General features: G+C 38.9%; 1 protein-coding gene across 1 annotated transcript in view; it reads left to right on the forward strand.

Annotated features, from left to right (window-relative positions):
• LOC121383699 (focadhesin-like) overlaps window positions 1–25,546 on the forward strand; it is a 578,322-nt gene that overhangs the window by 552,182 nt on the left and 594 nt on the right. Inside the window, exons 21-38 of the mRNA XM_041513796.1 lie at window positions 17–105; window positions 752–793; window positions 1,136–1,361; window positions 2,722–2,979; window positions 3,619–3,834; window positions 5,414–5,533; window positions 6,583–6,705; window positions 6,939–7,013; window positions 7,328–7,502; window positions 8,510–8,590; window positions 9,596–9,721; window positions 10,666–10,781; window positions 11,796–12,044; window positions 15,398–15,597; window positions 17,831–18,008; window positions 20,425–20,727; window positions 22,371–22,446; window positions 25,009–25,546. The exon at window positions 25,009–25,546 is cut by the window's right edge and continues 594 nt beyond it. Coding sequence (XP_041369730.1) covers window positions 17–105; window positions 752–793; window positions 1,136–1,361; window positions 2,722–2,979; window positions 3,619–3,834; window positions 5,414–5,533; window positions 6,583–6,705; window positions 6,939–7,013; window positions 7,328–7,502; window positions 8,510–8,590; window positions 9,596–9,721; window positions 10,666–10,781; window positions 11,796–12,044; window positions 15,398–15,597; window positions 17,831–18,008; window positions 20,425–20,727; window positions 22,371–22,446; window positions 25,009–25,109 — 2,754 coding nt within the window. The 3' untranslated portion in view covers window positions 25,110–25,546. The remainder of the gene's footprint in view (window positions 1–16; window positions 106–751; window positions 794–1,135; window positions 1,362–2,721; window positions 2,980–3,618; window positions 3,835–5,413; window positions 5,534–6,582; window positions 6,706–6,938; window positions 7,014–7,327; window positions 7,503–8,509; window positions 8,591–9,595; window positions 9,722–10,665; window positions 10,782–11,795; window positions 12,045–15,397; window positions 15,598–17,830; window positions 18,009–20,424; window positions 20,728–22,370; window positions 22,447–25,008) is intronic.

Raw genomic sequence — 25,546 nt, forward strand, 5'->3', positions numbered from 1 at the left:
TGTAACATTGTTTCAGAGCAGGAAGGCGGAGCTGGAGGTACAGATAAGAAATGGAGACATCGACACCAAGGAGGCCAAACATCTCCAAGACTCTTTGTGGCTTGAGTACGTAAAATCATCTGTCACATGTCAGTGTTTAACAGTCATTCCCTCTCTGCTTGCTGATCAAAATCAGGATAAAAACCTACCCTAGGCCTTGGCCAACATTTTGGGTGGGTCCATCCCAGCAATGGATGTATGTACTATAATTTTAAGTGTTTCTCAACCAGTTATTTTTTAAATTGCACACAAAAATACCATATTTAAAAACTGACGGTGGTCCTAATTTTTTCCCTACCAAATTAAAATTTGCTTGTGGGTCTAACTTTTTAATTTGACTGAAATGAGACAATTGAGGGCAATCAAATGATTATGTTATTTACAAACTGTCGTGTAGGCATTCCCACTATTTTCATTACTTCATTTAATTCAGGCTTGTTTTCTAATTTTTGATATAATATATATTCACATATATTTTATACTTACAGAAAGAACCATGCTTTACCATTAAGTAAACTGTCCCACATCCCATTTCTTACTTTTCCTCTTACATCAAATCAAACTAAATTTATTTACAAATTGACAATGTTCATGTAGCTGGGAAGGACTATAAATATCCCCGGTCCTTTGTTTTGTCAGATGATAATACATCTTTATTAAACAAATAAAACAATAAACATTTGATTGTTATATTGATTTAATTGTATTTCAGAGTTCGAGACTTGTTAGCAGACATGATCAAGGAAACTTCCAGGTTGAATTTTGTTTTTCTCTTTCATACTTGTTTGTCACCTAGCTTCACATTAGTGTCTGGATTCTAGCTATATCTTAAACCTTCAAGTCTTTAAAGCAATAAATATTAGTGGAATTATTTACTTTTCCCCCATTCCAGACCATATCAATATTGGGATTGTATGTGTTATCATGCCTGTGTGGAAAATCATTGATTTGAATCAGAATGCTGAATATTAACTATAAATATCATAAAATTTCTAAAATAAATATGGTATCTTTTTGTCTGACCGTAATTAAAATGTGTTGAATGTGATGTTAAATAAAACATTCCTTCCTTTATGTCAATCTTTCTTACGAACAGGGGCAATCCCACAATGCAAGGCAATTCGGTGCTTGCTCTCGCCGGATTGGCTGTCTCTGTGTCTCGTTTTGCATCCAGTCTTGACAAGAAGAGTTTACAGGATGAAGGCGTGGCTACACAGCATATTGGACACTCTCATTGGTTGACTGTTGTCATGGATACCATTATGCATGTCATGGATGTTACATTCAAGCCCAAGGAGAAATTATTGGGTCTCTGTCAGCAGGTACTTTTTTAAAAAGAAGAGAATGCTTTTATGGAATTGCAAATTGCAGTTCCTTTTTAATCAGCACTTTGGTATCACAAATGTTCACCTATTATTTCCATGATGTTTTTTCTTATTTATTAAATAGTGTTATAAATATTACATGTGTTTCAAAGTAAAAAGACAAGATATGGGTATTACTTTTTCAGTGGCAGTGGCAACGATGTCAACTATTTCATTAAAGTTTAATATTAAAGTTTCAGATTTGGATAATTTTTTTATCACAAACTATAACTTTTATAAATTCTAGGTCAATGAAACTTGCTTTGTAGTTGCACCTACAAATGTTCATCAAAGTATATAATGGTATTTTATGGTAGATAAGACATTTAATTCCATGTAATTCTTGTTTAATGATTGTTAAAGATTTGAAAAAAAACCTAATTTTGTCAGCTGAAATAATTGCCTGAAGATTTAACATTTTATGTTGGCTCAGTCTGTTAGGTTATTTTATATATTCTCCCACAATACTTCACACTCAAAATCGATGATCCCTTCCTAATAATTACATATAATCTTATTTATTTCTTCCTTATAAACTGGACATCTGGGATACATTGAAAAGGCAATGCAGAGACCAATATGTTGGATGCATTTTATTGTTAAAATTTAAGTTTAAATTTTAAAAATCAGTTCTTAAAATGTGTTGTAAAAGACAATACAAACCTATTTTCAATCAAGAGACTTTTAGCATGAGCATATTGATGAATGAAAATCATGGAATACATGTACTTTCATTTTGTACAGTATTATGTGGAGCCAAATATGTTTTTATATTTTTATCTTTAAGAGAAATCATGTCTTTTATGCGACCTCTGTAGCTAAAGCTAAGTACAATGACCACAATCTAAGTACAGTCTTGTAATCTTAAGTACAACATTCTAATTTTAAATACACTGTTCCATAAATAAAACTGTACAATGTTCTAAATAAGCATGGTGTTTTAATCTCTAGTACACTGTTCTAAATTCAAGTACAGGTTTTTAAATCCAAATACACTGTTCAAAATCTCAATACAGTGTTCTAACTCTCAATACAGAGTTCTAAATCTAAGTACATTACTCTAAATCTAAGTACAGTACTCTAAATCCTAAGTACAGTACTCTAAATCTACTGGTGTGTTCTACTCTAAGCACTGTGTTTTAAATCTTAGTACAGTGTTCTAAATCTCAATACTGTGTTCTAAATCTAAGTACAATACTTCTAAGTAGTGTGTTCTATTCTAAGAACTGTGTTTTAAATCTTAGTACAGTGTTCTAAATCTATGTACATGCATATAATCTAATTCATGATAATACTAATTTCCTGTTATAATCATCAGAGAAGTGCGACTGATCGTATCCAGGCGAGCCTCCTCGCGAGATCCTCTGCCTGTCTCGCTCTAGCTGAGCTGATTCCCATCCTCATCACCATGGATACAGAGAGGATTTATAAAATCCTCATCATGATCACACAAGGCCTTCCAGGGAAAGCAGCGAAGGACTCCTCTCCAGTGTTCCAGTTTTACTCGGGTCTTGCTCTCGGCATGTTTCTTGGGAGACTCTTTGAAGAACACTTTTCAAATCTGGGAGGAACAAAAGTATGCAGTTTCATATCATACGTTTTTGGGGGGGTTTTCTACAAATTTAAGTCTTTTATCTTAAATGTTGCTAGGCAGCAGTACCTTCAGCAGATTTCCAGATTCTATGTATTGTTCTTGGGAAATTGAGATTAAAAAATCATGGTCAGTATGATTGGGGTTAAAATAACATCTTCTTGACTGGTTTTAGCCAGTCAACATGGCCACAGGCCAGGAAATGTTTTGTTTGTTGGACTGGCCATTATTTTACATTTATATTGACACATTAGTTTGAGTTAACCAATCATGTTTGGTCCGGCATCTTTTAATTTGCACCAGCAGAATTTGTGTTTTGTTTATTAATGAATTTCACTGTACCAGTAAAGTAACAATAAAATGTATGAAGGTAATTCAGAAAAACAGTGATGAAACAAATGTTTAAAGTATATCTTTAATTGTCCAAACTATCCACTTGTTTGTGGTAATTAGTTTAAGACCTAAACAATGAAAATTATCTTTTAAGATCTTTATTGGTTTTGACATTTCTTTATTTTAGACCTGTGAAGTTTATATTAGAAACAAACAGACAAAAATAGCTATTTTTAAAAATGTTTATGATAAGATATTTTGTTCAATTAATGTTACTAAATACTTTTACAGGGCATGGTTGAAGTGTGGAAAAGTCTTGAGATTCTGGAGGACTGTTGCTTAGCAACAGATCTAGAGAACCGGTCTGGCAGTCTGCTAGGTCTTGGACTGGCAATCAGTGGTTTATGTGAAGAAGGCAAGACCGATTCCCGAGTGCATGTTGCCAGCATTCAGGAGAAACTCATGGGATTGTTGGATCACACTGATGTCAAACAGTCAGAGTTTGAGGTGATGTGTTTTTCAGTATCGTCAGTATCATATATTAGGAATAAAAATTGTATTATGCGAGCATAATACATTATTTTTATTCCTAATATATGATATTGACGGTGTAAAGTTGCTATTGAAATGTTTTTGTTTGATGACTATGAATGCATACGTCAGTTATGGACTGTCACCATTATATGTCAATAAACGTAGTGCTGTGACCTTGATTAATTTACATCTAATTTGTAAAGTTATCAAATTCAGAAAGCATGTGATCTGATAATATCACATACTGTGATTGCACTATCTAATATATGATAAATATATATATATGTTTTTTGGTTCCAAATGTATAACATTGAACAAGCATTATTGGAATCAAAACCATTACCACACAGAAATATTATTTCTCCATGCAAAATACAAACAAGTCCTAGGGTTGTTAAAGAAATCTTGAACTGGCCCAAAAATGTCCACAAAGAAAGCAATTTGCACAATCAATAATCCAAAAACCAAGTAGCAGCTATGATTATTATTTAAAAAAATATATTTTTTACTTGCTTTTTCAGTGTAATTATTTTGAAATTAATATAACATTTTTAAACTAATACATTACTGACTAACCAACACACTGCTAACATTTTGTATACATTATGTACATACACACACACCAAAATTGTTGTAAGATAATCATTAGGCCACACATTTTTCTTTTTTTTTAGGATTACGGATTTTTTTTGAAGGAGGCAATGTCGGAGGATGGAATAAAAATAAAAAATAAAATTCACCCAATTCCTGTTGTTATTTTTATTTTTTTTGTATTACGGATGTTTTCAGTAAGACAACCGATTTCAGTTAAAACAATGATGTCAACACGTTGTTTTGTGACGTATATTGGCCATACTGAATGACTTTGGTCTAAATTCCGAACTTGTCGACGGATGAAATGAAATTACAGCAAAGTCGGAGTTGGGTATAAATTAAGTATTAACACCATTCAAAACATACTTTGTACTACTTTTAATAAAAATCCATCAACATAAAATTTAAATAAACATATTAATTAATTAATGAAATGTCAAGAGAGAGAACGATGCTTCAGCACTCCATTTCAGATGGGATTGAATTCCACTTTTCTATATACAACTCCACTCCAGGTTGCACCGCAACAAATAAAATACTTCCGGATCGAATCTGAAAGTGCACCAACAAAATCTTACGGAGTTTGAATTGGATGGGCTTGTAAATACTGATTTAGCTTCATATTTCAAGGCTTGTATTTTTATTTATTTCGTATTTCCCGACACCGCCACTGTAAAAATCATAAGTAGGCGGGAAAATAAAATAAAAAATTGGCTGAAAACTGAATTATTATTTTTTCATTTTGGCAAAATTAACGTCGGCGGATCCGTAATCCAAGAAAAAAAAAAAGTGTGGTCTTATGAGTTGATATTTTTATAGAACTTTTATTAAGTCTTGAACTTGCAATCATTTTGTTAAGAGTGGATATTATGGTATATATAATATAATGATGTAACATAATTTGACAAATAAAAACCTGCAGTTTAAATGTGTTACTTACATTGATTATTGTTTTCAGGCAATATGTGTAAGCTTAGCATGTATATCTGGCCGAGCGTTTGGTTCCAACAACTTGACAATAGAGAGGGTGAACGCCACAGTTGATAGTCTACACAGACTGCATCTTGAACATCCACAGGTAGTGTAATGGGGCGGTGTTGACATTATTTCTCATGTTCTGATATGTACATGTGCTTTGTGATAAAAGTTCTTTCTTTCTTTCTTTGTAAAATGTAAATTATATAAACATGTTAAATTATATAAACAGGCCTATAGGAACGATATATGGATTGGGGAGCACAATCTCTAGTGGGAAAATCGGGGGGCACAATCACTGGTGGGGGATGGGGGCACAAGCCAGATTTCTTTTCTTTATTCATATAAAGTAGGACAAAAAACCATACATATTTGTCATCTTCATTTGTGGTGGTGTAGAGAGGAGGGGAGGGGGCACAAGGCTCCCTAGCCATGCAGTTCCTGTGGGCCTAATAAATATATCATTATTGTGATTATGTATGTATTATGGAGAAGGCCTAGTGAGTTTGGAAAGTTGTCTGAGTCTGAGTCCGAGTCTGATATATTTTAACATACTCCTGTACTACTAAGGTTTCGGGCATGTCTGTCCCGGATCCCTTCTCTGGATAGCCAGAAGCCTGATGGAAGAAGGAAGGAAATATTTTATTTAACGACGCACTCAACACATTTTATTTATGGTTATATGGCGTCGGACATATGGCTAAGGACCACACAGCATGGGCTATTTTTTTCGATTAGCAGCAAGGGATTTTTTATATGCACCATCCCATAGACATAGGCACATACCATGGCCTTTGATGCACCAGTCATGGTGCACTGGCTGGAGCGAGAAATAGCCCAATGGGCCCACTGACGGGAATCGATCCCAAACCGACCACGCATCAAGCGAGCACTTTACCACTGGGCTATGTCTCGCCCCTGTTAAGCCTGATGAAAACTTGTGCCTAATCATTTTGTGTTTGAGAAGCAATCAAATATGTTTCAATCAAACAGTGGCATCATGCATTGATGTAAATAGTTAGTGGTTTTATGTAGTAATGTGTAGATAGTAAGAATGATAGTTTTTGAATCCCAGAAATTCACATGTATAAACTGCATGTACTAACCAGGTTCTGATTTTATTAAGAATTGTTTTTTGGGGGTTTTCTACAGGTCACTGGACTGAGTTTGGCTCTTGGAATGTTGTGTTACAGTCTGGGCCGAGCAAGCCATCCTACCATTGGTCAGAAGAGTAACAAGCTGATGACTGATTGGATGAATGTATTGTCATCAGAGGTCAGTAGAAGAACAGGCGTTATATTGTAAACTGACAAATAAATATAGTCTTAGTATGAGCAACTGTATCTTCCTGTTTCAACATAACAAACTCTTGTTTCATTTTATTGTAACTTTATACAGATGTGTTACAGGTTTGTAGATTAAAAGAAGTTAGTGTCCATTTTCATGACTTGACTATGATGGGGAAAATTAATTGTTGTGCCAACATTGTTTTATCTCATTTTCTCCAGAACACACCACTGGAAAAGGTTGCAGCTCTGAATGGCTTGATGGCTTTGGTTGGCTCAGAAAGAACACTTGTTTCGGTTGGTATATATATTCTGATTGGTCTGTTTGGCTGTCTATGTATACTCTACTCTAATTGGTAATCTGCATATATATTCTGATTGGCCAACTGTATACCACAGAGGGAAATAGCTTATGGGGCATTTCATGCAAAAACCACCACATGACAGTTTGATTGTAGACTTAATACACCACAAAAATAATTCCCTTTTATAAAGAATCAGTGCTGTCAGTGAGCCTAAAGATCACACCATAGTTTGCATGCTGTATAGCATTAAAGCGACAAACCCTAGTTTTTAACTGTTTTATATCAATATTTTCTTTGTCTTGTCAGGTTCAGAGCAGCAGTTCGGCTGTAGTTGGTGCTGATGTCAATATCAGCAAAGTCATCAAGATGGCATCTCAGGTCATCTCCATGGATACCGATCTCGGCATTCAGTGTAATGCGGCATGGATGCTGGGTCACCTCTACCTGTCGGCATGTTCTGTGTCTGAGACGCGGGCCAGTGGTGAGTAGATCATGATTGTAAACAAAGTACATCCAGTGGTGAGTAGATCATGATTCTAAACAACAAAGTACATCTGAGTCAGTGTTGAGTTGATCACGATTCTAGACAGTACATCTGAGCCAGTGGTAAGTAGACCATAATTCTAGACAAAGTACATCTGAGCCAGTGGTGAGTAGATCATGATTCTAAACAAAGTACAGTCAGTACATGATAAGTAGATCATGATTCTTGACAAAGTACATCTTAGTCAGTGGTGAGTAGATCATGATTCTAGACAAAGTACAGTCAGTACATGATAAGTACATCATAATTCTAGACAAAGTACATCTGAGTTGGTGGTAAGTAGATCATGATTCTAGACAAAGTACATCTGAGTCGGTGGTGAGTAGATCATGATTCTAGACAAAGTACAGTCAGTACATGATAAGTAGATCATGATTCTAAACAACAAAATACATCTGAGTCAGTGGTGAGTAGATCATGATTCTAGACAAAATCCATCTGTCAGTACTGAGTAGATCATGATTCTAGACAATAAAATCCATCTGGTCATTGGTGAATAGATCTTGATTCTAAACAAACAACAAAATCCATCTGTGTTACTCCACATGTCACATTGCACCTTGATCAGTTTCACGATACTCCTTGCTTGTTGTTGTCGTCAAGTAAGTTTTCAAACATCAGTGGATTAATTACTTCACTTAATAATTTGCAATAAATATATCCATCCATAGTTCATAAACACTTACATATCCATTTTATTGTAACACAAATATTGCTTAGAACGTATTAATATATTGCAACACAAGTGTAAAGTTTAATAGCATGGTACTCCCAAAGTATGTAGAATTATTCCGAGTGATCTGAAAAGACTTAACTATGCAATGTTATGTGGTTAGCAACAGGTTGATATTGTGATAAAGTTTTGATTTCACATGTTATTAGGGCACTAGAAAACTATACATGTACATGTATGTAGTTGCATGATAAATATATTTTATTTTCAGCACCTCCAAGTTATGCCTACCTTCCAGAAAGTAGTATCCTCAGATCAGTTGTGGAGCTTTTGCTAGAAGCAGGAAAACGAGGTAGTATTAGCATGGCCGTGTTTCATTTTATTGTGTTTATTCAGCCTTGGCCTTTTAAGCTGTTCATGTTTTTTTAAAAAACCACCCAGTATTTATATCTATTAATGTTAACATATGGTACTGGTCAACAAGCGTAGCCTATATATAAAGACACATTCATGGGTTCTAGCTGTACATATCCCCTCCATGATTATGGAGGGGATATGTATCAAATTTAATTACAATAATTTGTAAGTGCCTACTTTGTGTGTTGAATCCATACATGTTAAATATCTACCAACATGTTAATATGTTTGTACAATGGTGTTTTTCTTCTTTTTATATTAAATACAAAACATGATTTTAAGTTGTAAGTTATAACTCATTATTAATTTTAATTTGAGCCAATTTACAATAATCAAGGATAAGTTTATATTTGTTTCACTATTCAGCTATAAAACATAATGGAGAAGTAAAAACCTTTTTTAATTTTCATGTTGAGTACTCGAGTTCATCATTTTAAAATTACCGGCCTCAGTAGCGTCGTGGTTAGGCCATCGGTCTACAGGCTGGTAGGTACTGGGTTCGGATCCCAGTCGAGGCATAGGGTTTTCAATCCAGATATCGACTCCAAACTCTGAGTGAGTGCTCCACAAGGCTCAATGGTAGGTGTAAACACTTGCACCAACCAGTGATCCATAACTGGTTCAACAAAGGCCATGGTTTGTGCTATCCTGCCTGTGGGAAGCGCAAATAAACGATCCCTTGCTGCCTGTTGTGGAAGAGTAGCCTATGTGGCAACAGCAGGTTTCCTCCAGAAAACAGTGTCAGAATGACCATATGTTTGACGTCCAATAGCCGATGATAAGATAAAAAATCAATGTGCTCTAGTGGCATCGTTAAATAAAACAACCTTTTTTTTTTCATTTTAAAATTATAATGTAAGTTTGTACATGTATTTAATGTCAATAATTCTGTATTCTCCATTTCACTGAATTCATGACAAGTATGATATATGGCTTTCAGGTCCCGAGTTTGTGCCAAAAGAACATGTGAAGGTCGTCTTGACAGCTTTGTTGGAGGAGGTCAAACAAGTGATGCCACCACTAAACTGGGCTGGAGTGCTCTCCCCTTTTATGAGACTTGACTTTGGTAATTATTGAATAGTCTAATTTGAGAAAAGGAACCGGCCTCAGTGGTGTCGTGGTTAAGCCATCGGACATAAGGCTGGTAAGTACAGGGTTCACAGCCCGGTACTGGCTCCCACCCAGAGCGAGTTTTAACTGCTCATTGGGTAGGTGTATGACCACTATACCCTCTTCTCTCTCACTATCCACTAACAACTAACCCACTGTCCTGGACAGACAGTCCAGATTGCTGAGGTGTGTGCCCAGGACAGCGTGCTTGAACCTTAATTGGATATAAGCGCAAAAATAAGTTGAAATGAAATAAAATTAGAAAAAGAATGCAGCTAATCAGTAAAAATTGTAATAATGTAATTACCAGACTTATTATAACTGTGGGTTTTCCCTTTTAGATTTCCTCATTAATTTCTCACCACAACTGGTACATCAAAGGTCGTAGTATGTGCTAACCTGTCTATGGGATAGTGCATATAAAAGATCCCTTGCTGCTAATCGAAAAGAGTAGCCCATGAAGTGGCAATTGCGGATTTCCTCTCTCAATATCTGTGTGGTCCTTAACCATATGTATGATACCATATAACCATAAATAAAATGTGTTGAGTGTGTCGTTAAATAAAACATTAACTTCCTTAATTAATTAATTTTTCTTGTTAAAAGGCAGACCAAAGAGCTGATTTTATGACCCAGGACTTGAACATTAAAATTTAAAGTTGATGTTATGTTTTATCATCATCATCCACTGTATCTACATCATCACCACCATCATCTATATCATCATCATGTCATCTAAATCTTAACATTATCATCATTAAAATCATCATAAAGCTTCAATGTGTATGTAATTCCATCTACTGAACATTTTCTCTAGAAAGCGTAACTTTAAAATGATTTAGAACCATATGAATATATTTGAGTGAGATGTTTAGTTTTAATGTTCTTGTTTGTGTCCAGGTGTTGACGTGCAGTGTCTTTCTCTACGACTGGCCGTGGTTCAGAGTTCATCGTCCGTCACGGCGGCCATGTTTCTGTCAACATGGCTCACAGCTCCTCTCATCAACACACTGGAAGTAAGTAATTTAATCTTGTTAATACTCACACTCTAGACTCACTTCCCACACCCATTGAAGTAAATCATTTAATCTTGTTAATACTCACACTCTAGACTCACTTCACACCCCCATTTAAGTAAATCATTTAATCTTGTTAATACTCACACTCTAGACTCACTTCACACCCCCATTTAAGTAAATCATTTAATCCAGTTAATATTCACACTCTAGACTCACTTCCCACACCCATTTAAGTAAATCATTTAATCTTGTTAATACTCACACTCTAGAATCACTTCCCGCACTCAGTTGAAGTAAATCATTTAATCTTGTTAATACTCACACTCTAGACTCACTTCTCACCCCCATTTAAGTAAATCATTTAATCTTGTTAATACTCACACTCTAGACTCACTTCTCACCCCCACCTTAGCACTCATATAGCCAACATTTGTGTTGGCTAGTATTGCCACTACAGCCTCCTATTTTCATGCTGACAGTTACACATGTGTATTAAATCTCTCTGCATTAATTAATTATAGCAAGCTACTTCTTTTCGAACAGCCTCTTATTTTCAAAGATAATGAACATCCTTGCCAACATTTTTAAAATGGTAAAAAAAAACACATTTAAAATACCCCAGATGTCCCCCTGGGAAACAGAAACCATTGACAATGTGGAGAATTACAGCCAACTGATTGACTGTTGGAATGTTCAAACCAGTTTGTTCTTTGAAGAAGAAATATACTTATGTAAGAATGAAGGAGAAATAAGGAGAAAGTGTTCATGGCACCATGGAATATCATAGCTATCTGACAGGTTGTTAGGATGTTTGAATGATCCATGGAAATGAGAATGAAATCAACACAAACACAGGGACCATTCACATAATAGAATGTTATAGGTATTTTGACAGGTTGTTAGGATGTTTGAATGATTCATGGAAATGAGAATGTACTTGGTGAGAGGTCAGGCTAAGTATTAAATTGATGACAAGACAAAATGATAAAGTTTTTGTGTTTAATTTTTCAGTCTGACTGCTTGGTAGTTTTATACAACTCCCTTCCACATCTTATCAAGTGTCTGTCGCCAGAGATTCTAAATTCCTTCATTGAACACGGCAGCACTGAGGCATTTTCTTCACCAAATGTCCCACAATGCACTGCTCTGCTGGAGGGTGTGAAGCAGGGGCTGATGGTGAAGGACCCCCCGGAGTCTGTCACTGCCATCATGTACCAGGCCGTGGGCTTCATCTACAAACTGATGCCAGCAAACATGCAGGTCAGTGATAGTTCACAGACTCGGACATGGGTGTTGTCTGCAGGAACGGTTCCAGGGGGTGGAGTGGGTAAGAGAATTCATGGGTGTTATCTGCAGGAAAGTTTCCAGGGGATGGAGTTGGTAAGAGAATTCATGGGTGTTGTCTGCAGGAACGGTTCCAGGGGGTGGAGTGGGTAAGAGGATTCATGGGTGTTGTCTGCAGGACCGTTTCCAGGGGGTGGAGTGGGTAAGAGGATTCATGGGTGTTGTCTGCAGGAATGTTTCCAGGGGGTGGAGTGGGTAAGAAGATTCATGGATGTTCTATGCAGGAACATTTCCAGGGGGTGGTGTGGGTAAGAGGATTCATGGGTGTTGTCTGCATGAAAGTTTTCAGGGGGTGGAGTGGGTAAGAGGATTTATGGGTGTTCTCTGCAGGAACGTTTCCAGGGGGTGGAGTGGGTAAGAGGATTCATGGGTGTTGTCTGCAGGAAAGTTTCCAGGGGGTGGAGTGGGTAAGAGGATTTATGGGTGTTCTCTGCAGGAACGTTTCCAGGGGTGGAGTGGGTAAGAGGATTTATGGGTGTTCTCTGCAGGAACATTTCCAGGGGGTGGAGTGGGTAAGAGGATTTATGGGTGTTGTCTGCAGGAAAGTTTCCAGGGGTGGAGTGGGTAAGAGGATTCATGTGTGTTATCTGTGGAAAAGTTTCCAGGGGGTGGAGTGGGTAAGAGGATTTATGGGTGTTGTCTGCAGGAACATTTCCAGGAGGTGGAGTGGGTAAGAGGATTCATGTGTGTTCTCTGCATGAATGTTTCCAGGGGGTGGGGTGGGTAAGAGAATTCATGGGTATTGTCTACAGGAACATTTCCAGGGGGTGGAGTGGGTAAGAGAATTCATGGGTATTGTCAACAGGAATGTTTCCAGGGGGTTGAGTGGGTAAGAGAATTCATGGGTGTTGTCTGCATGAAAGTTTTCAGGGGGTGGAGTGGGTAAGAGGATTTATGGGTGTTCTCTGCAGGAACGTTTCCAGGGGGTGGAGTGGGTAAGAGGATTCATGGGTGTTGTCTGCAGGAAAGTTTCCAGGGGGTGGAGTGGGTAAGAGGATTTATGGGTGTTCTCTGCAGGAACGTTTCCAGGGGTGGAGTGGGTAAGAGGATTTATGGGTGTTCTCTGCAGGAACATTTCCAGGGGGTGGAGTGGGTAAGAGGATTTATGGGTGTTGTCTGCAGGAAAGTTTCCAGGGGTGGAGTGGGTAAGAGGATTCATGTGTGTTATCTGTGGAAAAGTTTCCAGGGGGTGGAGTGGGTAAGAGGATTTATGGGTGTTGTCTGCAGGAACATTTCCAGGAGGTGGAGTGGGTAAGAGGATTCATGTGTGTTCTCTGCATGAATGTTTCCAGGGGGTGGGGTGGGTAAGAGAATTCATGGGTATTGTCTACAGGAACATTTCCAGGGGGTGGAGTGGGTAAGAGAATTCATGGGTATTGTCAACAGGAATGTTTCCAGGGGGTTGAGTGGGTAAGAGAATTCATGGGTAGTCTACAGGAACGTTTCCAGGGGGTTGAGTGGGTAAGAGAATTCATGGGTATTGTCTACAGGAACGTTTCCAGGGGGTGGAGTGGGTAAGAGGATTCATGTGTGTTGTCTACAGGAATGTTTCCAGGGGGTGGAGTGGGTAAGAGGATTCATGGGTGTTGTCTCCAGGAATGTTTTCAGGGGGTGGAGTGGGTACGAGGATTCATGGGTGTTGTCTGCAGGAACGTTTCCAGGGGGTGGAATGGGTAAGAGAATACTTGGAGATTTATCTGCAGGAACGTTTTCGGGGAGGGGGTGATGGAATGAGTAAAAGTATACGTCAGTGTTCGTCTTCAGGAACTTTTCCAGGTGTTAGGTTAGGTCAAAGTGTGCCAGTCATACATCATTGTACAATGTTGAGGTGTTAGGTTAGGTCAAAGTGTGCCAGTCATACATCATTGTACAATGTTGAGGTGTTAGGTTAGGTCAAAGTGTGCCAGTCATACATCATTGTACAATGTTGAGGTGTTAGGTTAGGTCAAAGTGTGCCAGTCATACATCATTGTACAATGTTGAGGTGTTAGGTTAGGTCAAAGTGTGCCAGTCATACATCATTGTACAATGTTGAGGTGTTAGGTTAGGTCAAAGTGTGCCAGTCATACATCATTGTACAATGTTGAGGTGTTAGGTTAGGTCAAAGTGTGCCAGTCATACATCATTGTATAATGTTGAGGTGTTAGGTTAGGTCAAAGTGTGCCAGTCATACATCATTGTATAATGTGGAGGTGTTAGGTTAGGCCATAGTGTGTCAGTCATACATCATTGTACAATGTGGAGGTGTTAGGTTATAGGCCATAGTGTGCCAGTCATACATCATTGTACCATGTGGAGGTGTTAGGTTAGGTCATTGTGTGCCAGTCATATGACATCATTGTATGATATTGAGATGTTAGGTTAGGTCAAAGTGTGCCAGCCATATGACATCATTGTACAATGTTGAGGTGTTAGGTTAAGTCAAAGTGTGTCAGTCGCATGACATCATGATACAATGTGGATGTATTAGGTTAGGTCATAGTGTGCCAGTCATACGGCATCATGGTACAATGTGGATGTGTTATGTGAGGTCATTGTGTGCCAGTCATATGACATCATTATACAAAGGACTGGCCTCGGTGGCGCCGTGGTTAAGCCATCGGTCTACAGGCTGGTAGGTACTGGGTTTGGATCCCAGTCGAGGCATGACATTTTTAATCCACATACTAACTCCAAACCCTGAGTGAGTGCTCCACAAGGCTCAATGGGTAGGTGTAAACCACTTGCACCAACCAGTGATCCATAACTGGTTTAACAAAGGCCATGGTTTGTGCTATCCTGCCTGTGGGAAGCGCAAATAAAAAATCCCTTGCTGCTAATCGGAAAGAGTACCCCATGTAGTGGCGACAGCGGGTTTCCCTTGCTGCCGGTCATAAAAGAGTAGCCTTTGTGGTGACAGTGGGTTTCCTCTAAAAAACTGTAGAATGACCATATGTTTGACGTCCAATAGTTGATGATAAGATAAAAAATCAATGTGCTCTAGTGGCATCGTTAAATAAAACAAACTTTTGTCATTGTACAATGTTGAGGTGTTAGGTTAGGTCAAAGTGTACCAGTCATATGACATCATTGTACAATGTTGAGGTGTTAGGTTAGGTCATTGTGTCGGTCATATGACATCTTGTACAATGTGAAGGTGTTGTGTGCCAGTCATATGACATCATTGTACAATGTGGAGGTGCTACATTCCATTCTATATTGTAGTAGGCTATGTTGATATGAACCATATGGGTAATCAAAAGATTAATTATTCTTGGCGATTCTTGCAGCTGGATCTGTACCGTCTAATGGCCGAGTGTCTGTGTAACCTGCCAGACGAGACATTTGATAGGATCACCGAGAATGATTTCAACCAATCAGACACACAGCTGAAGGGCGTCTTTGTGCGGTGCTATGCTGTGGCCAATGGGAGACAACCCTGTGCACTTCTCAACCTGGCAATAGACTCCATGTGGAGGAGTCGGTGTTGGTAAGAAGTCAAGTATCAAAACAATTTCTCATACACCCATCCCAGGGTTGAAAATTAATGTCAAAACCATGGTCGCCAACAGGGCCTGTTGAAGAAAACTCTTACTGGCCCTTCTCAAATTTAACTAGCCCTCTAATTATCACAATAAAATTTAACTGCACAGCAAAGATAAAAACTAGAATGTTGTTTACTGAATAATAATCATCTGCTCACCGTATACAGTCTGTTTGCTTCAAAAGGAAACCGATGAATTCATATACAAATATGTTATGAAGTTTTAAACCCATACCAACTCAAACAATATTTTTTAAAAAAGAAATCCAGTATAAATAAAAGTGTTTGTATTTTTACATATTACCATTAAATTATACAGATTAAATCTCATTTTTAATACAGGTGTGAAGAAAATTGTTTATTTAACGATGCACTCAACACATTTTATTTACGGTTATATGGCGCCGGACATATGGTTAAGGACCACACAGATATTATGGGAGGAAACCCGCTGTTGCTACTTCATGGGCTACTCTTTTCTATTAGCAGCAAGGGATCTTTTATATGCACCATCCCATAGACAGGATAGTACATACCACGGCCTTTTATGTACCAGCTGTGGTCCTAAATTGACTGCGCATCAAGCGAGCATTTTACCACTGGGCTATGTCTCGTCTAACACAGGGGTGAAGACAGGGGTGCTAGAACAAACAGGGGTGCTAGAACAGACATGGGTGCTAGAACAGACAGGGTGAAGACGGGTGCTAGAACAGACAGGGGTGCTAGAACAGACAGGGTATGCAGCATGACTTGAATTGTCTCGTATGTAAAATAAATAATGCAGTACAAAGAGACTAAATGTAGAACCGCGTGTGCTTTATTAAGTTAGTCTGGGATTGGCAGTCCTCTTTGTAGCGATGCAAGACTGGTAAAATATCCAGTAAAGGATTTCCTCGGGAGTGGCTGTTCTCCATGGAATCATACACTATTTTGCCAAATGCCCATTCGACTGCATTGCGTGTGCAGAGACACAGCTCTCATCATGTATTACGATTTTGTTGTTCAGATTACCTTGGATTTGCCATCAATTGCCGTAAACCTATATCAGAAAAGAAGATTTAATCTATGCAGTTTGATGGTAATTTGTAAATATGTATTTTTTAATTTACCCCTCCCCAATTTTTTTTTATATTTGAGATGGCATGAATTTAATATTTAATAAATTAATAATTTTTATATCAATTTTATCTTTACTCTTTGTGAAGTTGCATGCCAATTCATCGGTTCCCTTTTGACGCAAATGGACAATGGCCTGAAATTAATATTTTCTAACTAATGTAAGTGTGTTTGTGTGTGTGTGCACAATATTGACAACGACAATCTATTATCTGGCCTTTAGAATAAACCCTATATACCAGTCCATTCCAATGAGTCAAATACTAGCAGATTTAAAAAATACCTGTCTTCAATACGTTTTGAGCTCTATTTTTAGAATGACCCGGCCAAAAACAACAGGAGCCGAGTCAGGCGCTGTCTAAATATAGAGCATGGTTTATGTCTTCTGCTGCTAGAATAGTTTGCGACAGCACAGACACGTTGTGTTGTTACATTTGGTCCAGTTTTGGTGTGTTTCTTTTTTTTTTAATTAGTATCTTACTCGCCAGACCCCAAAGTCGATGGTCGCCCAAAGGACTACCTTTGTAAAATTCCTAGTCGCCCTTAGCCAATAAAGGTCGCCACGGGTGACCGCTAATTTTCAACCCTGCCATCCATCCATTAGTATATATTATTAGCAGAACGTATCATAACCAGTATAAATATCCATGACAGAATGAGTCTATTGTTTTCATTAGCCTCCCTAAAATATATAGTGAGTGTCTGGTCGGACCAAAATTCAAAAATTGTTACCACAATGCAGGATTTGGGTGTTGTTGTTTTTTGTTGTTTTTTTAAAAGCAAGGATTGCACAAAAAAGTGGGCATACATTGAAACCCCTCTATTAAGACCACCAATGAAACTTAATAAATATGGTCTTATGGCTGGTAGTCTTATTAGTGGGTTACTATCATTTAAGTTAACAGACTGTGTCATGATCAATGTTAATATACTTAACAGACTGAGTGTGTTATTTTCAGCAGTTTTCCAGGCTTCTTGGATCACCATTTCTATCATAATATATACTGTAATACATGTTCATGATCATTGCAAATATACTTAACAGACTGAGTGTTGTTTTCAGCAATGACCCCGTGATACAAGGCCTGTTGGCTCACTGTTTCTATCAGAGTATGTTTGTGAAGGTTGACTGTACTGGAACCCTGCCACGCCTTCAGTGGTTGCTAGAGCTGATGGGTCACGTGAAGAACATAGCAACAGGAACTGTAACTCTGTCTGAACAGGCTCAACCACTTAATCAGGTAACATTTAAAATTCTTGAAACACAGATGTGTTATGCTTGAGAAGTAACTGACAAATTTATTATTACCAGTTACCTTTAACCTTATACAAAATTAGGACATATGTGTATTTTTTCATGTACTAATATGGCAGGTGGGTAGCAAAATTAATAAAATAGGTTTTGTGAAAAAAATGAAGGAAAAAACACCACTTTCTTACAGACCCATTTGATGGACTGCTGGTTTAAATTTATGACATATGTTGGGAATTGATTTAAAGACATCTGTTTGATGTCATATCCAAAGTATCCATTGAAATGACCACCACAGAAAGAAATGTTTTATTTAACGACGCACTCAACACATTTTATTTACGGTTATATGGCGTCAGACATATGGTTAAGGACCACACAGATTTTGAGAGGAAACCCGCTGTCGCCACTACATGGGCTACTCTTCCGATTAGCAGCAAGGGATCTTTTATTTGCGCTTCCCACAGGCAGGATAGCACAAACCATGGCCTTTGTTGAACCAGTTATGGATCACTGGTTGGTGTAAGTGGTTTACACCTACCCATTGAGCCTTGCGGAGCACTCACTCAGGGTTTGGAGTCGGTATCTGGATTAAAAATCCCATGCCTCGACTGGGATCCGAACCCAGTACCTACCAGCCTGTAGACCGATGGCCTACCACGACGCCACCGAGGCCGGTGACCACCACAGATACAGATGACTAATGATGATGCAAACACCCAAGTTCCATAAGCTAAAGAGATTTTAAAATTCTTTTTTTTACCTTTTATGATGACATGTAAGAAATAGAATACTACATTTAAAAATCTGTTTGCAAAAAAAAAAAGCAAAAAAAAAGAGCACATATTAAACTCCTTCATATCCTGCCTCTGATGTTTAAACTATAGTGATGTCCAAAAGAAACTATTCCAATAACAAATGGTTTAAAACCCTTTATAATTTGGATAATGGAAATGAAATGATAGTTAAATATGTTTCTACATTTTTGGAAAGAAAGAAACGTTTTATTTAACGTCGCACTCAACACATTTTATTTACGGTTATATGGCGTCGGACAACACAGACATTGAAAGAGAAAACCCGCTGTTGCCACTTCAGGGACTACTCTTTTCGATTAGCAGCAAGGGATCTTTTATATACACCATCCCACAGACAGGGTAGTACATACCACAGCCTTTGATATACCAGTCGTGGTGCACTGGATGGAACGAGAAATAGCCCAATAGGCCCACCGACGGGGATCGATCCCAGACCGACCATGCATCAACCGCGCACTGTACCACTGGGCTACATCCTGCCCCCTACATGTCAAAACACCACACACGAATACACCACACCACACACGCATACACCACACCACACGCATACACCACACCACACACGAATACACCACACCACACACACATACACCACACCACACGCATACACCACACCACACACGAATACACCACACACGAATACACCACACACGCATACACCACACACACATACACCACACCACACGCATACACCACACCACACACATACACCACACCACACACGAATACACCACACCACACACACATACACCACACCACACACAAATACACCACACCACACACACCACACCACACACATACACCACACCACACACGCATACACCACACACGAATACACCACACACGCATACACCACACACACATACACCACACCACACGCATACACCACACCACACACATACACCACACCACACACGAATACACCACACACGAATACACCACACACGCATACACCACACCACACACGAATACACCACACACAAATACACCACCACACGCATACACCACACCACACACAAATACACCACACACGAATACACCACACCACACGCATACACCACACCACACACAAATACACCACACAAATACACCACACCACACGCATACACCACACCACACACAAATACACCACACGAATACACCACACCACACGCATACACCACACCACACACGAATACACCACACCACACGCATACACCACACCACACACAAATACACCACACTCATACACCACACCACACACACATACACCACACCACACACACATACACCACACCACACACAAATACACCACACGAATACACCACACACGAATACACCACACACGAATACACCACCACACACGAATACACCACACACGCATACACCACACCACACACGAATACACCACCACACACGAATACACCACACACGAATACTAGTACATAGCTTTGGAACATGCAACATGTTTTGGTTTTTCTTCAATAGTCTCTCAGAATCTTGGTATATTTTCTTTTGGATGTACGATGTTATAAAATACATGTAAATGATATCCAACAGCCACTTATATAGCATTCTCTCTTAGGAAAAGTGTGTGGGTTTTTGCAGGTGATAGAGAGTGCTGTGGACATCGTAGCGTGTGCTGTCGGTCTATGGACGACGTCATCAGCCGCCAACTCACTGGGGCTGCAGCCACTACTGCTATCTGTGGACATCACTGACAGCGACACATCTTCTAAACGTGACGTCACTCAGGATACACAAGTAGAACTGATAACTGACAGCGATACATCGTCTAAACGTGATGTAACTCGGGATACACAAGTAGAACTGATCACCAGCAGTCTCAGCTCTCTTCTGTGGTGTATTGAGAATATGGAGAAAGAACCCTGGGATCAAATTTCACCAAAGGTAACATGTTAGATAACGGTAACATGTTAGATAACAGTAACTTGATTTTCATGTTTATGTTAATTGAAAAGTCAAAGCTTGTATTAACGACAAGGCTATTGGATGTCAAACATTTGGTAATTTTGACATAATAATATAGTCTAAGAGAGGAAACCCACTACATTTTTCCATTAGTAGCAAGGGATCTTTTATATGCACCATCCCACAGACAGGATACCACATATCACATACCTTTGACATACCAGTCATGGTGCACAGACTAGAATGAGAAATATCCCAGTGAGCCCACCAACAGGGATCGATCATATCAATTAAAAGTTCAAGCACACTGCCTTGGGCACACACCTCGGCTATCTAGGCTGTCTAGGCTGTCTGTTCAGGGCCCCATTCCATGAAGCAATCTTGGCCCCAAGATCACCTTAACTGCACAGCTAACATATGCACTTAAGTGTATCTTAGTGCTAATATCGTTTTGTGGAATGGGGTCCAGGATGGTAAGTTAATTGTTAGTTGTTATCAAGAGAAGTTGGCGGATTAGTCTCACACCTACCCTCTGATGTCAAAATCAGCAGGTTTCTTCTTTCTGTAGACAAAATATTACAATTGCTGTATGTTAGACATAAAACCACTGGCCCCATGCAAATACAGTTTTCATCATACTGACACTCTTAGATTCAGCACCGATGACAAAATGTTTCACACACGTTTAGGAATGGTGTTATTCACATCTGTGAAGAATACATGGTTCCCAATAGGCCTGGTGTCCCTCCCTTTCTCCCAACCACTAAATAACTTCTTGTGGCCTTGGCCTAACCTCCTACCTTAACCTCTTTACCTCCCCAAGGGCTAAGGTTAAATATAAATTTTATGTTTATTTTCTTTCTGGCTGCCCGCTCTTAAATTAAGCGCCAAATTTTTTATTAATTTATTTTTATTTGGATTATTATATTATTATTAATTTCGAATTGTGCAAACAAAATACTTAAATTCCCCTATTATATTTTGGTTTAAAACTCAAAATTGTCCCGTAAATTTTCTGTCCTGGAGCCGGCCTCTGTCCTCCAGAGACGAGCCCCGGGCTAGACATGCTTAAAACCTCTGTGGGATAGGAGCATGTTAAAAGATTCAAGTCAAGTGTGAAGAATACAGTTCCCAAACACATGTGAACCGGCCTCAGTGGCATCGTGGTTAGGCCATCGGTCAACAGGCTAGTAGGTACTGGGTTCGGATCCCAGTCGAGGCATGGGATTTTTAATCCAGATACTGACTCCAAACCCTGAGTGAGTGCTCCGCAAGGCTCAATGGGTAGGTGTAAACCACTTGCACCGACCAGTGATCCATAATTGGTTCAACAAAGATCATGGTATGTGCTATCCTGCCTGTGGGAAGCGCAAATAAAAGATCCCTTGCTGCTCATCGGAAAGAGTAGCCCATGAAGAGGTGACAACGGGTTTCCTCTCAAAATCTGTGTGGTCCATAACCATATGTCTGACGTCATACAACTGTAAAAAAATGTGTTGAGTGCGTCGTTAAATAAAACATTTGTTTCTTTTTCTTTCCAAACACATGTGAGTAATCATCTGTACATTGTGTAGGTTGGATGGTTGAGATTTTGGTTTTTAAAACACATTGCTTTGTTTTAGGTGATTGACTTCCTCAGCACACTGACATCACTGGAACACACGGCTCTGTCAGAATCATGCAAAACTAAACTTACATGTAAGTCGTGCAGCTTTTACGTCTTTTTAATCATCTCCAAGAATTACTGGGTAAGCCTTGGATAAATGTTTATATTTAATGCAACATGTCCCCTCCCCTCCCCCACCGATTATAGTTATGTCGGTATTGTAAATTTTAACTATATATACATTGTATATATTTTTAAAGCATCACCCCAAAAAATTAATGACCACATTTACCACAAATTACAATATAAGAGAAACACAAAGTCATATCATTCAGCAAGTTCCAATAAAATGAAGATTGAAAGCCTAACCAATGCTAAAAATGTCAGAGTATGTAATTATTATAGCATTTGATTCTCCAGGACCTCCTTTATGGCTTCAATATCCTCACATATATACTGAAACCCCGGGTTTACACTCGTGTTAGCCACAAAAGCCTGGATTTACACACTCATGTTAGTAGTAAAAGCTCAGGTTTACACACTCATGTTAGTACTAAAAGCCTGGGTTTACACCCTCGTGTTAGTACTAAAACCCCAGGTTTACACACTCGTGCTAGTACTAAAACCCCAGGTTTACACACTCGTGCTAGTACTAAAACCCCAGGTTTACACACTCGTGTTAGTACTAAAACCCGGGTTTACACACTCGTGCTAGTACTAAAACCCCAGGTTTACACCCTCGTGTTAGTACTAAAACCCGGGTTTACACACTCGTGCTAGTACTAAAACCCCAGGTTTACACACTCGTGCTAGTACTAAAACCCCAGGTTTACACACTCGTGTTAGTACTAAAACCCCGGGTTTACACACTCGTGTTAGTACTAAAACCCCAGGTTTACACACTCGTGTTAGTACTAAAAGCCTGGGTTTACACACTCGTGCTAGTACTAAAACCCCAGGTTTACACACTCGTGTTAGTACTAAAACCCCAGGTTTACACACTCGTGTTAGTACTAAAACCCCAGGTTTACACCCTCGTGTTAGTACTAAAACCCGGGTTTACACACTCGTGTTAGTACTAAAACCCCAGGTTTACACTCGTGTTAGTACTAAAAACCCGGGTTTACACACTCGTGTTAGTACTAAAACCCCAGGTTTACACACTCGTGCTAGTATTAAAACCCCAGGTTTACACACTTGTGTTAGTACAAAAACCCCAGGTTTACACTCGGGTTAGTACTAAAAAATCCAGGTTTACACTCGTATTAGTACAAAAACCCGGGTTTACACACTCGTGTTAGTACTAAAAGCCTGGGTTTACACCCTCGTGTTAGTACTAAAACCTGGGTTTACACACTCGTGCTAGTACTAAAACCCGGGTTTACACACTCGTGCTAGTACTAAAACCCGGGTTTACACACTCGTGCTAGTACTAAGACCCCAGGTTTACACACTCGTGCTAGTACTAAAACCCCAGGTTTACACACTCGTGCTAGTACTAAAACCCCAGGTTTACACACTCGTGTTAGTACTAAAACCCCAGGTTTACACTCGTGTTAGTACTAAAACCCGGGTTTACACACTCGTGTTAGTACTAAAACCCCAGGTTTACACACTCGTGCTAGTATTAAAACCCCAGGTTTACACACTTGTGTTAGTACAAAAACCCCAGGTTTACACTCGGGTTAGTACTAAAAAATCCAGGTTTACACTCGTATTAGTACAAAAACCCAGGTTTACACCCTCGTGTTAGTACTAAAAGCCCGGGGTTTACACCCTCGTGTTAGTACTAAAACCCGGGTTTACACACTCGTGCTAGTACTAAAACCCGGGTTTACACACTCGTGCTAGTACTAAAACCCCAGGTTTACACACTCGTGCTAGTACTAAAACCCCAGGTTTACACACTCGTGTTAGTACTAAAACCCCAGGTTTACACACTCGTGTTAGTACAAAAACCCGGGTTTACACACTCGTGTTAGTACTAAAACCCCAGGTTTACACACTCGTGCTAGTACTAAAACCCCAGGTTTACACACTCATGTTAGTACTAAAACCCCAGGTTTACACACTCGTGCTAGCACTAAAAACCCAGGTTTACACACTCGTGCTAGTACTAAAACCCCAGGTTTACACACTTGTGTTAGTACGAAAACCCCAGGTTTACACTTGGGTTAGTACTAAAAAATCCAGGTTTACACACTCGTATTAGTACAAAAACCAAGGTTTACACACTCGTGTTAGTACTAAAACCTGGGTTTACACACTCGTGCTAGTACTAAAACCCGGGTTTACACACTAGTGCTAGTACTAAAACATGGTTTTACACACTCGTGCTAGTACTAAAACACTGGGTTTACACATTCGTGCTAGTACTAAAACCTGGGTTTACACACTCGTGCTAGTACTAAAACCCGGGTTTACACACTCGTGCTAGTACTAAAACCTGGGTTTACACACTCGTGCTAGTACTAAAACCCAGGTTTACACACTCGTGTTTTCACCAAACTGTATGATTGTTGTTTTCTTTTAGCCGTACTGCTGATGATGCATCACAGTAAATCCCCTCCCCCCCCCCATGTTTTGACCTAGCTATACTCCCCCTTACACTTACGCGCCCATGTTTTGACCTAACTATAGTGTTTTTGTTTCAGCTGTACTGCTGATGATGCGTCACAGTAAATCATTCAGGAAACCAGCCGTGTGGACTCGGGTGTACTCCACCATGGGAGACAACTCTGCACATTCACATTGAGAACAAGACCAACTGCTTCAGTGTTAAGCAAAATATTAGTTTTAATTTAAAACAAAATCAGAACATATTCTATTAATGAAAAGAATTTATTTGACAATGTGGAAAACCAGGATGGATTTCAAGAATTAAAAAAAAAAAAATTCAATTGAAATGATTTATACCACAAAGTGAAAATGAGGACAGATTTCAGGAAATTAATTGAAATAATTTATGGAACAAGGATGAATTTTAATTTTCTTTGTGGTTGAATATCAGAAATGACAGGTGCAGAGCAAGCTATATAAGCCATTTCATATTAATTCTGCTACGTTTTCTGTAAACCTGGACACCGTAATAAACTGTTGTACTTTTAAGCAATCCCCATTCTAGTTAGCTGTAAGGTACAAGGAAAAGAAGCCTTGTTCTTAAATGTTTTATGGGCCTACATTTTGGTCTTT

Source organism: Gigantopelta aegis, chromosome 2 (assembly GCF_016097555.1).
Source record: "Gigantopelta aegis isolate Gae_Host chromosome 2, Gae_host_genome, whole genome shotgun sequence".
NCBI classification, from domain to species: Eukaryota; Metazoa; Mollusca; class Gastropoda; order Neomphalida; family Peltospiridae; genus Gigantopelta; species Gigantopelta aegis.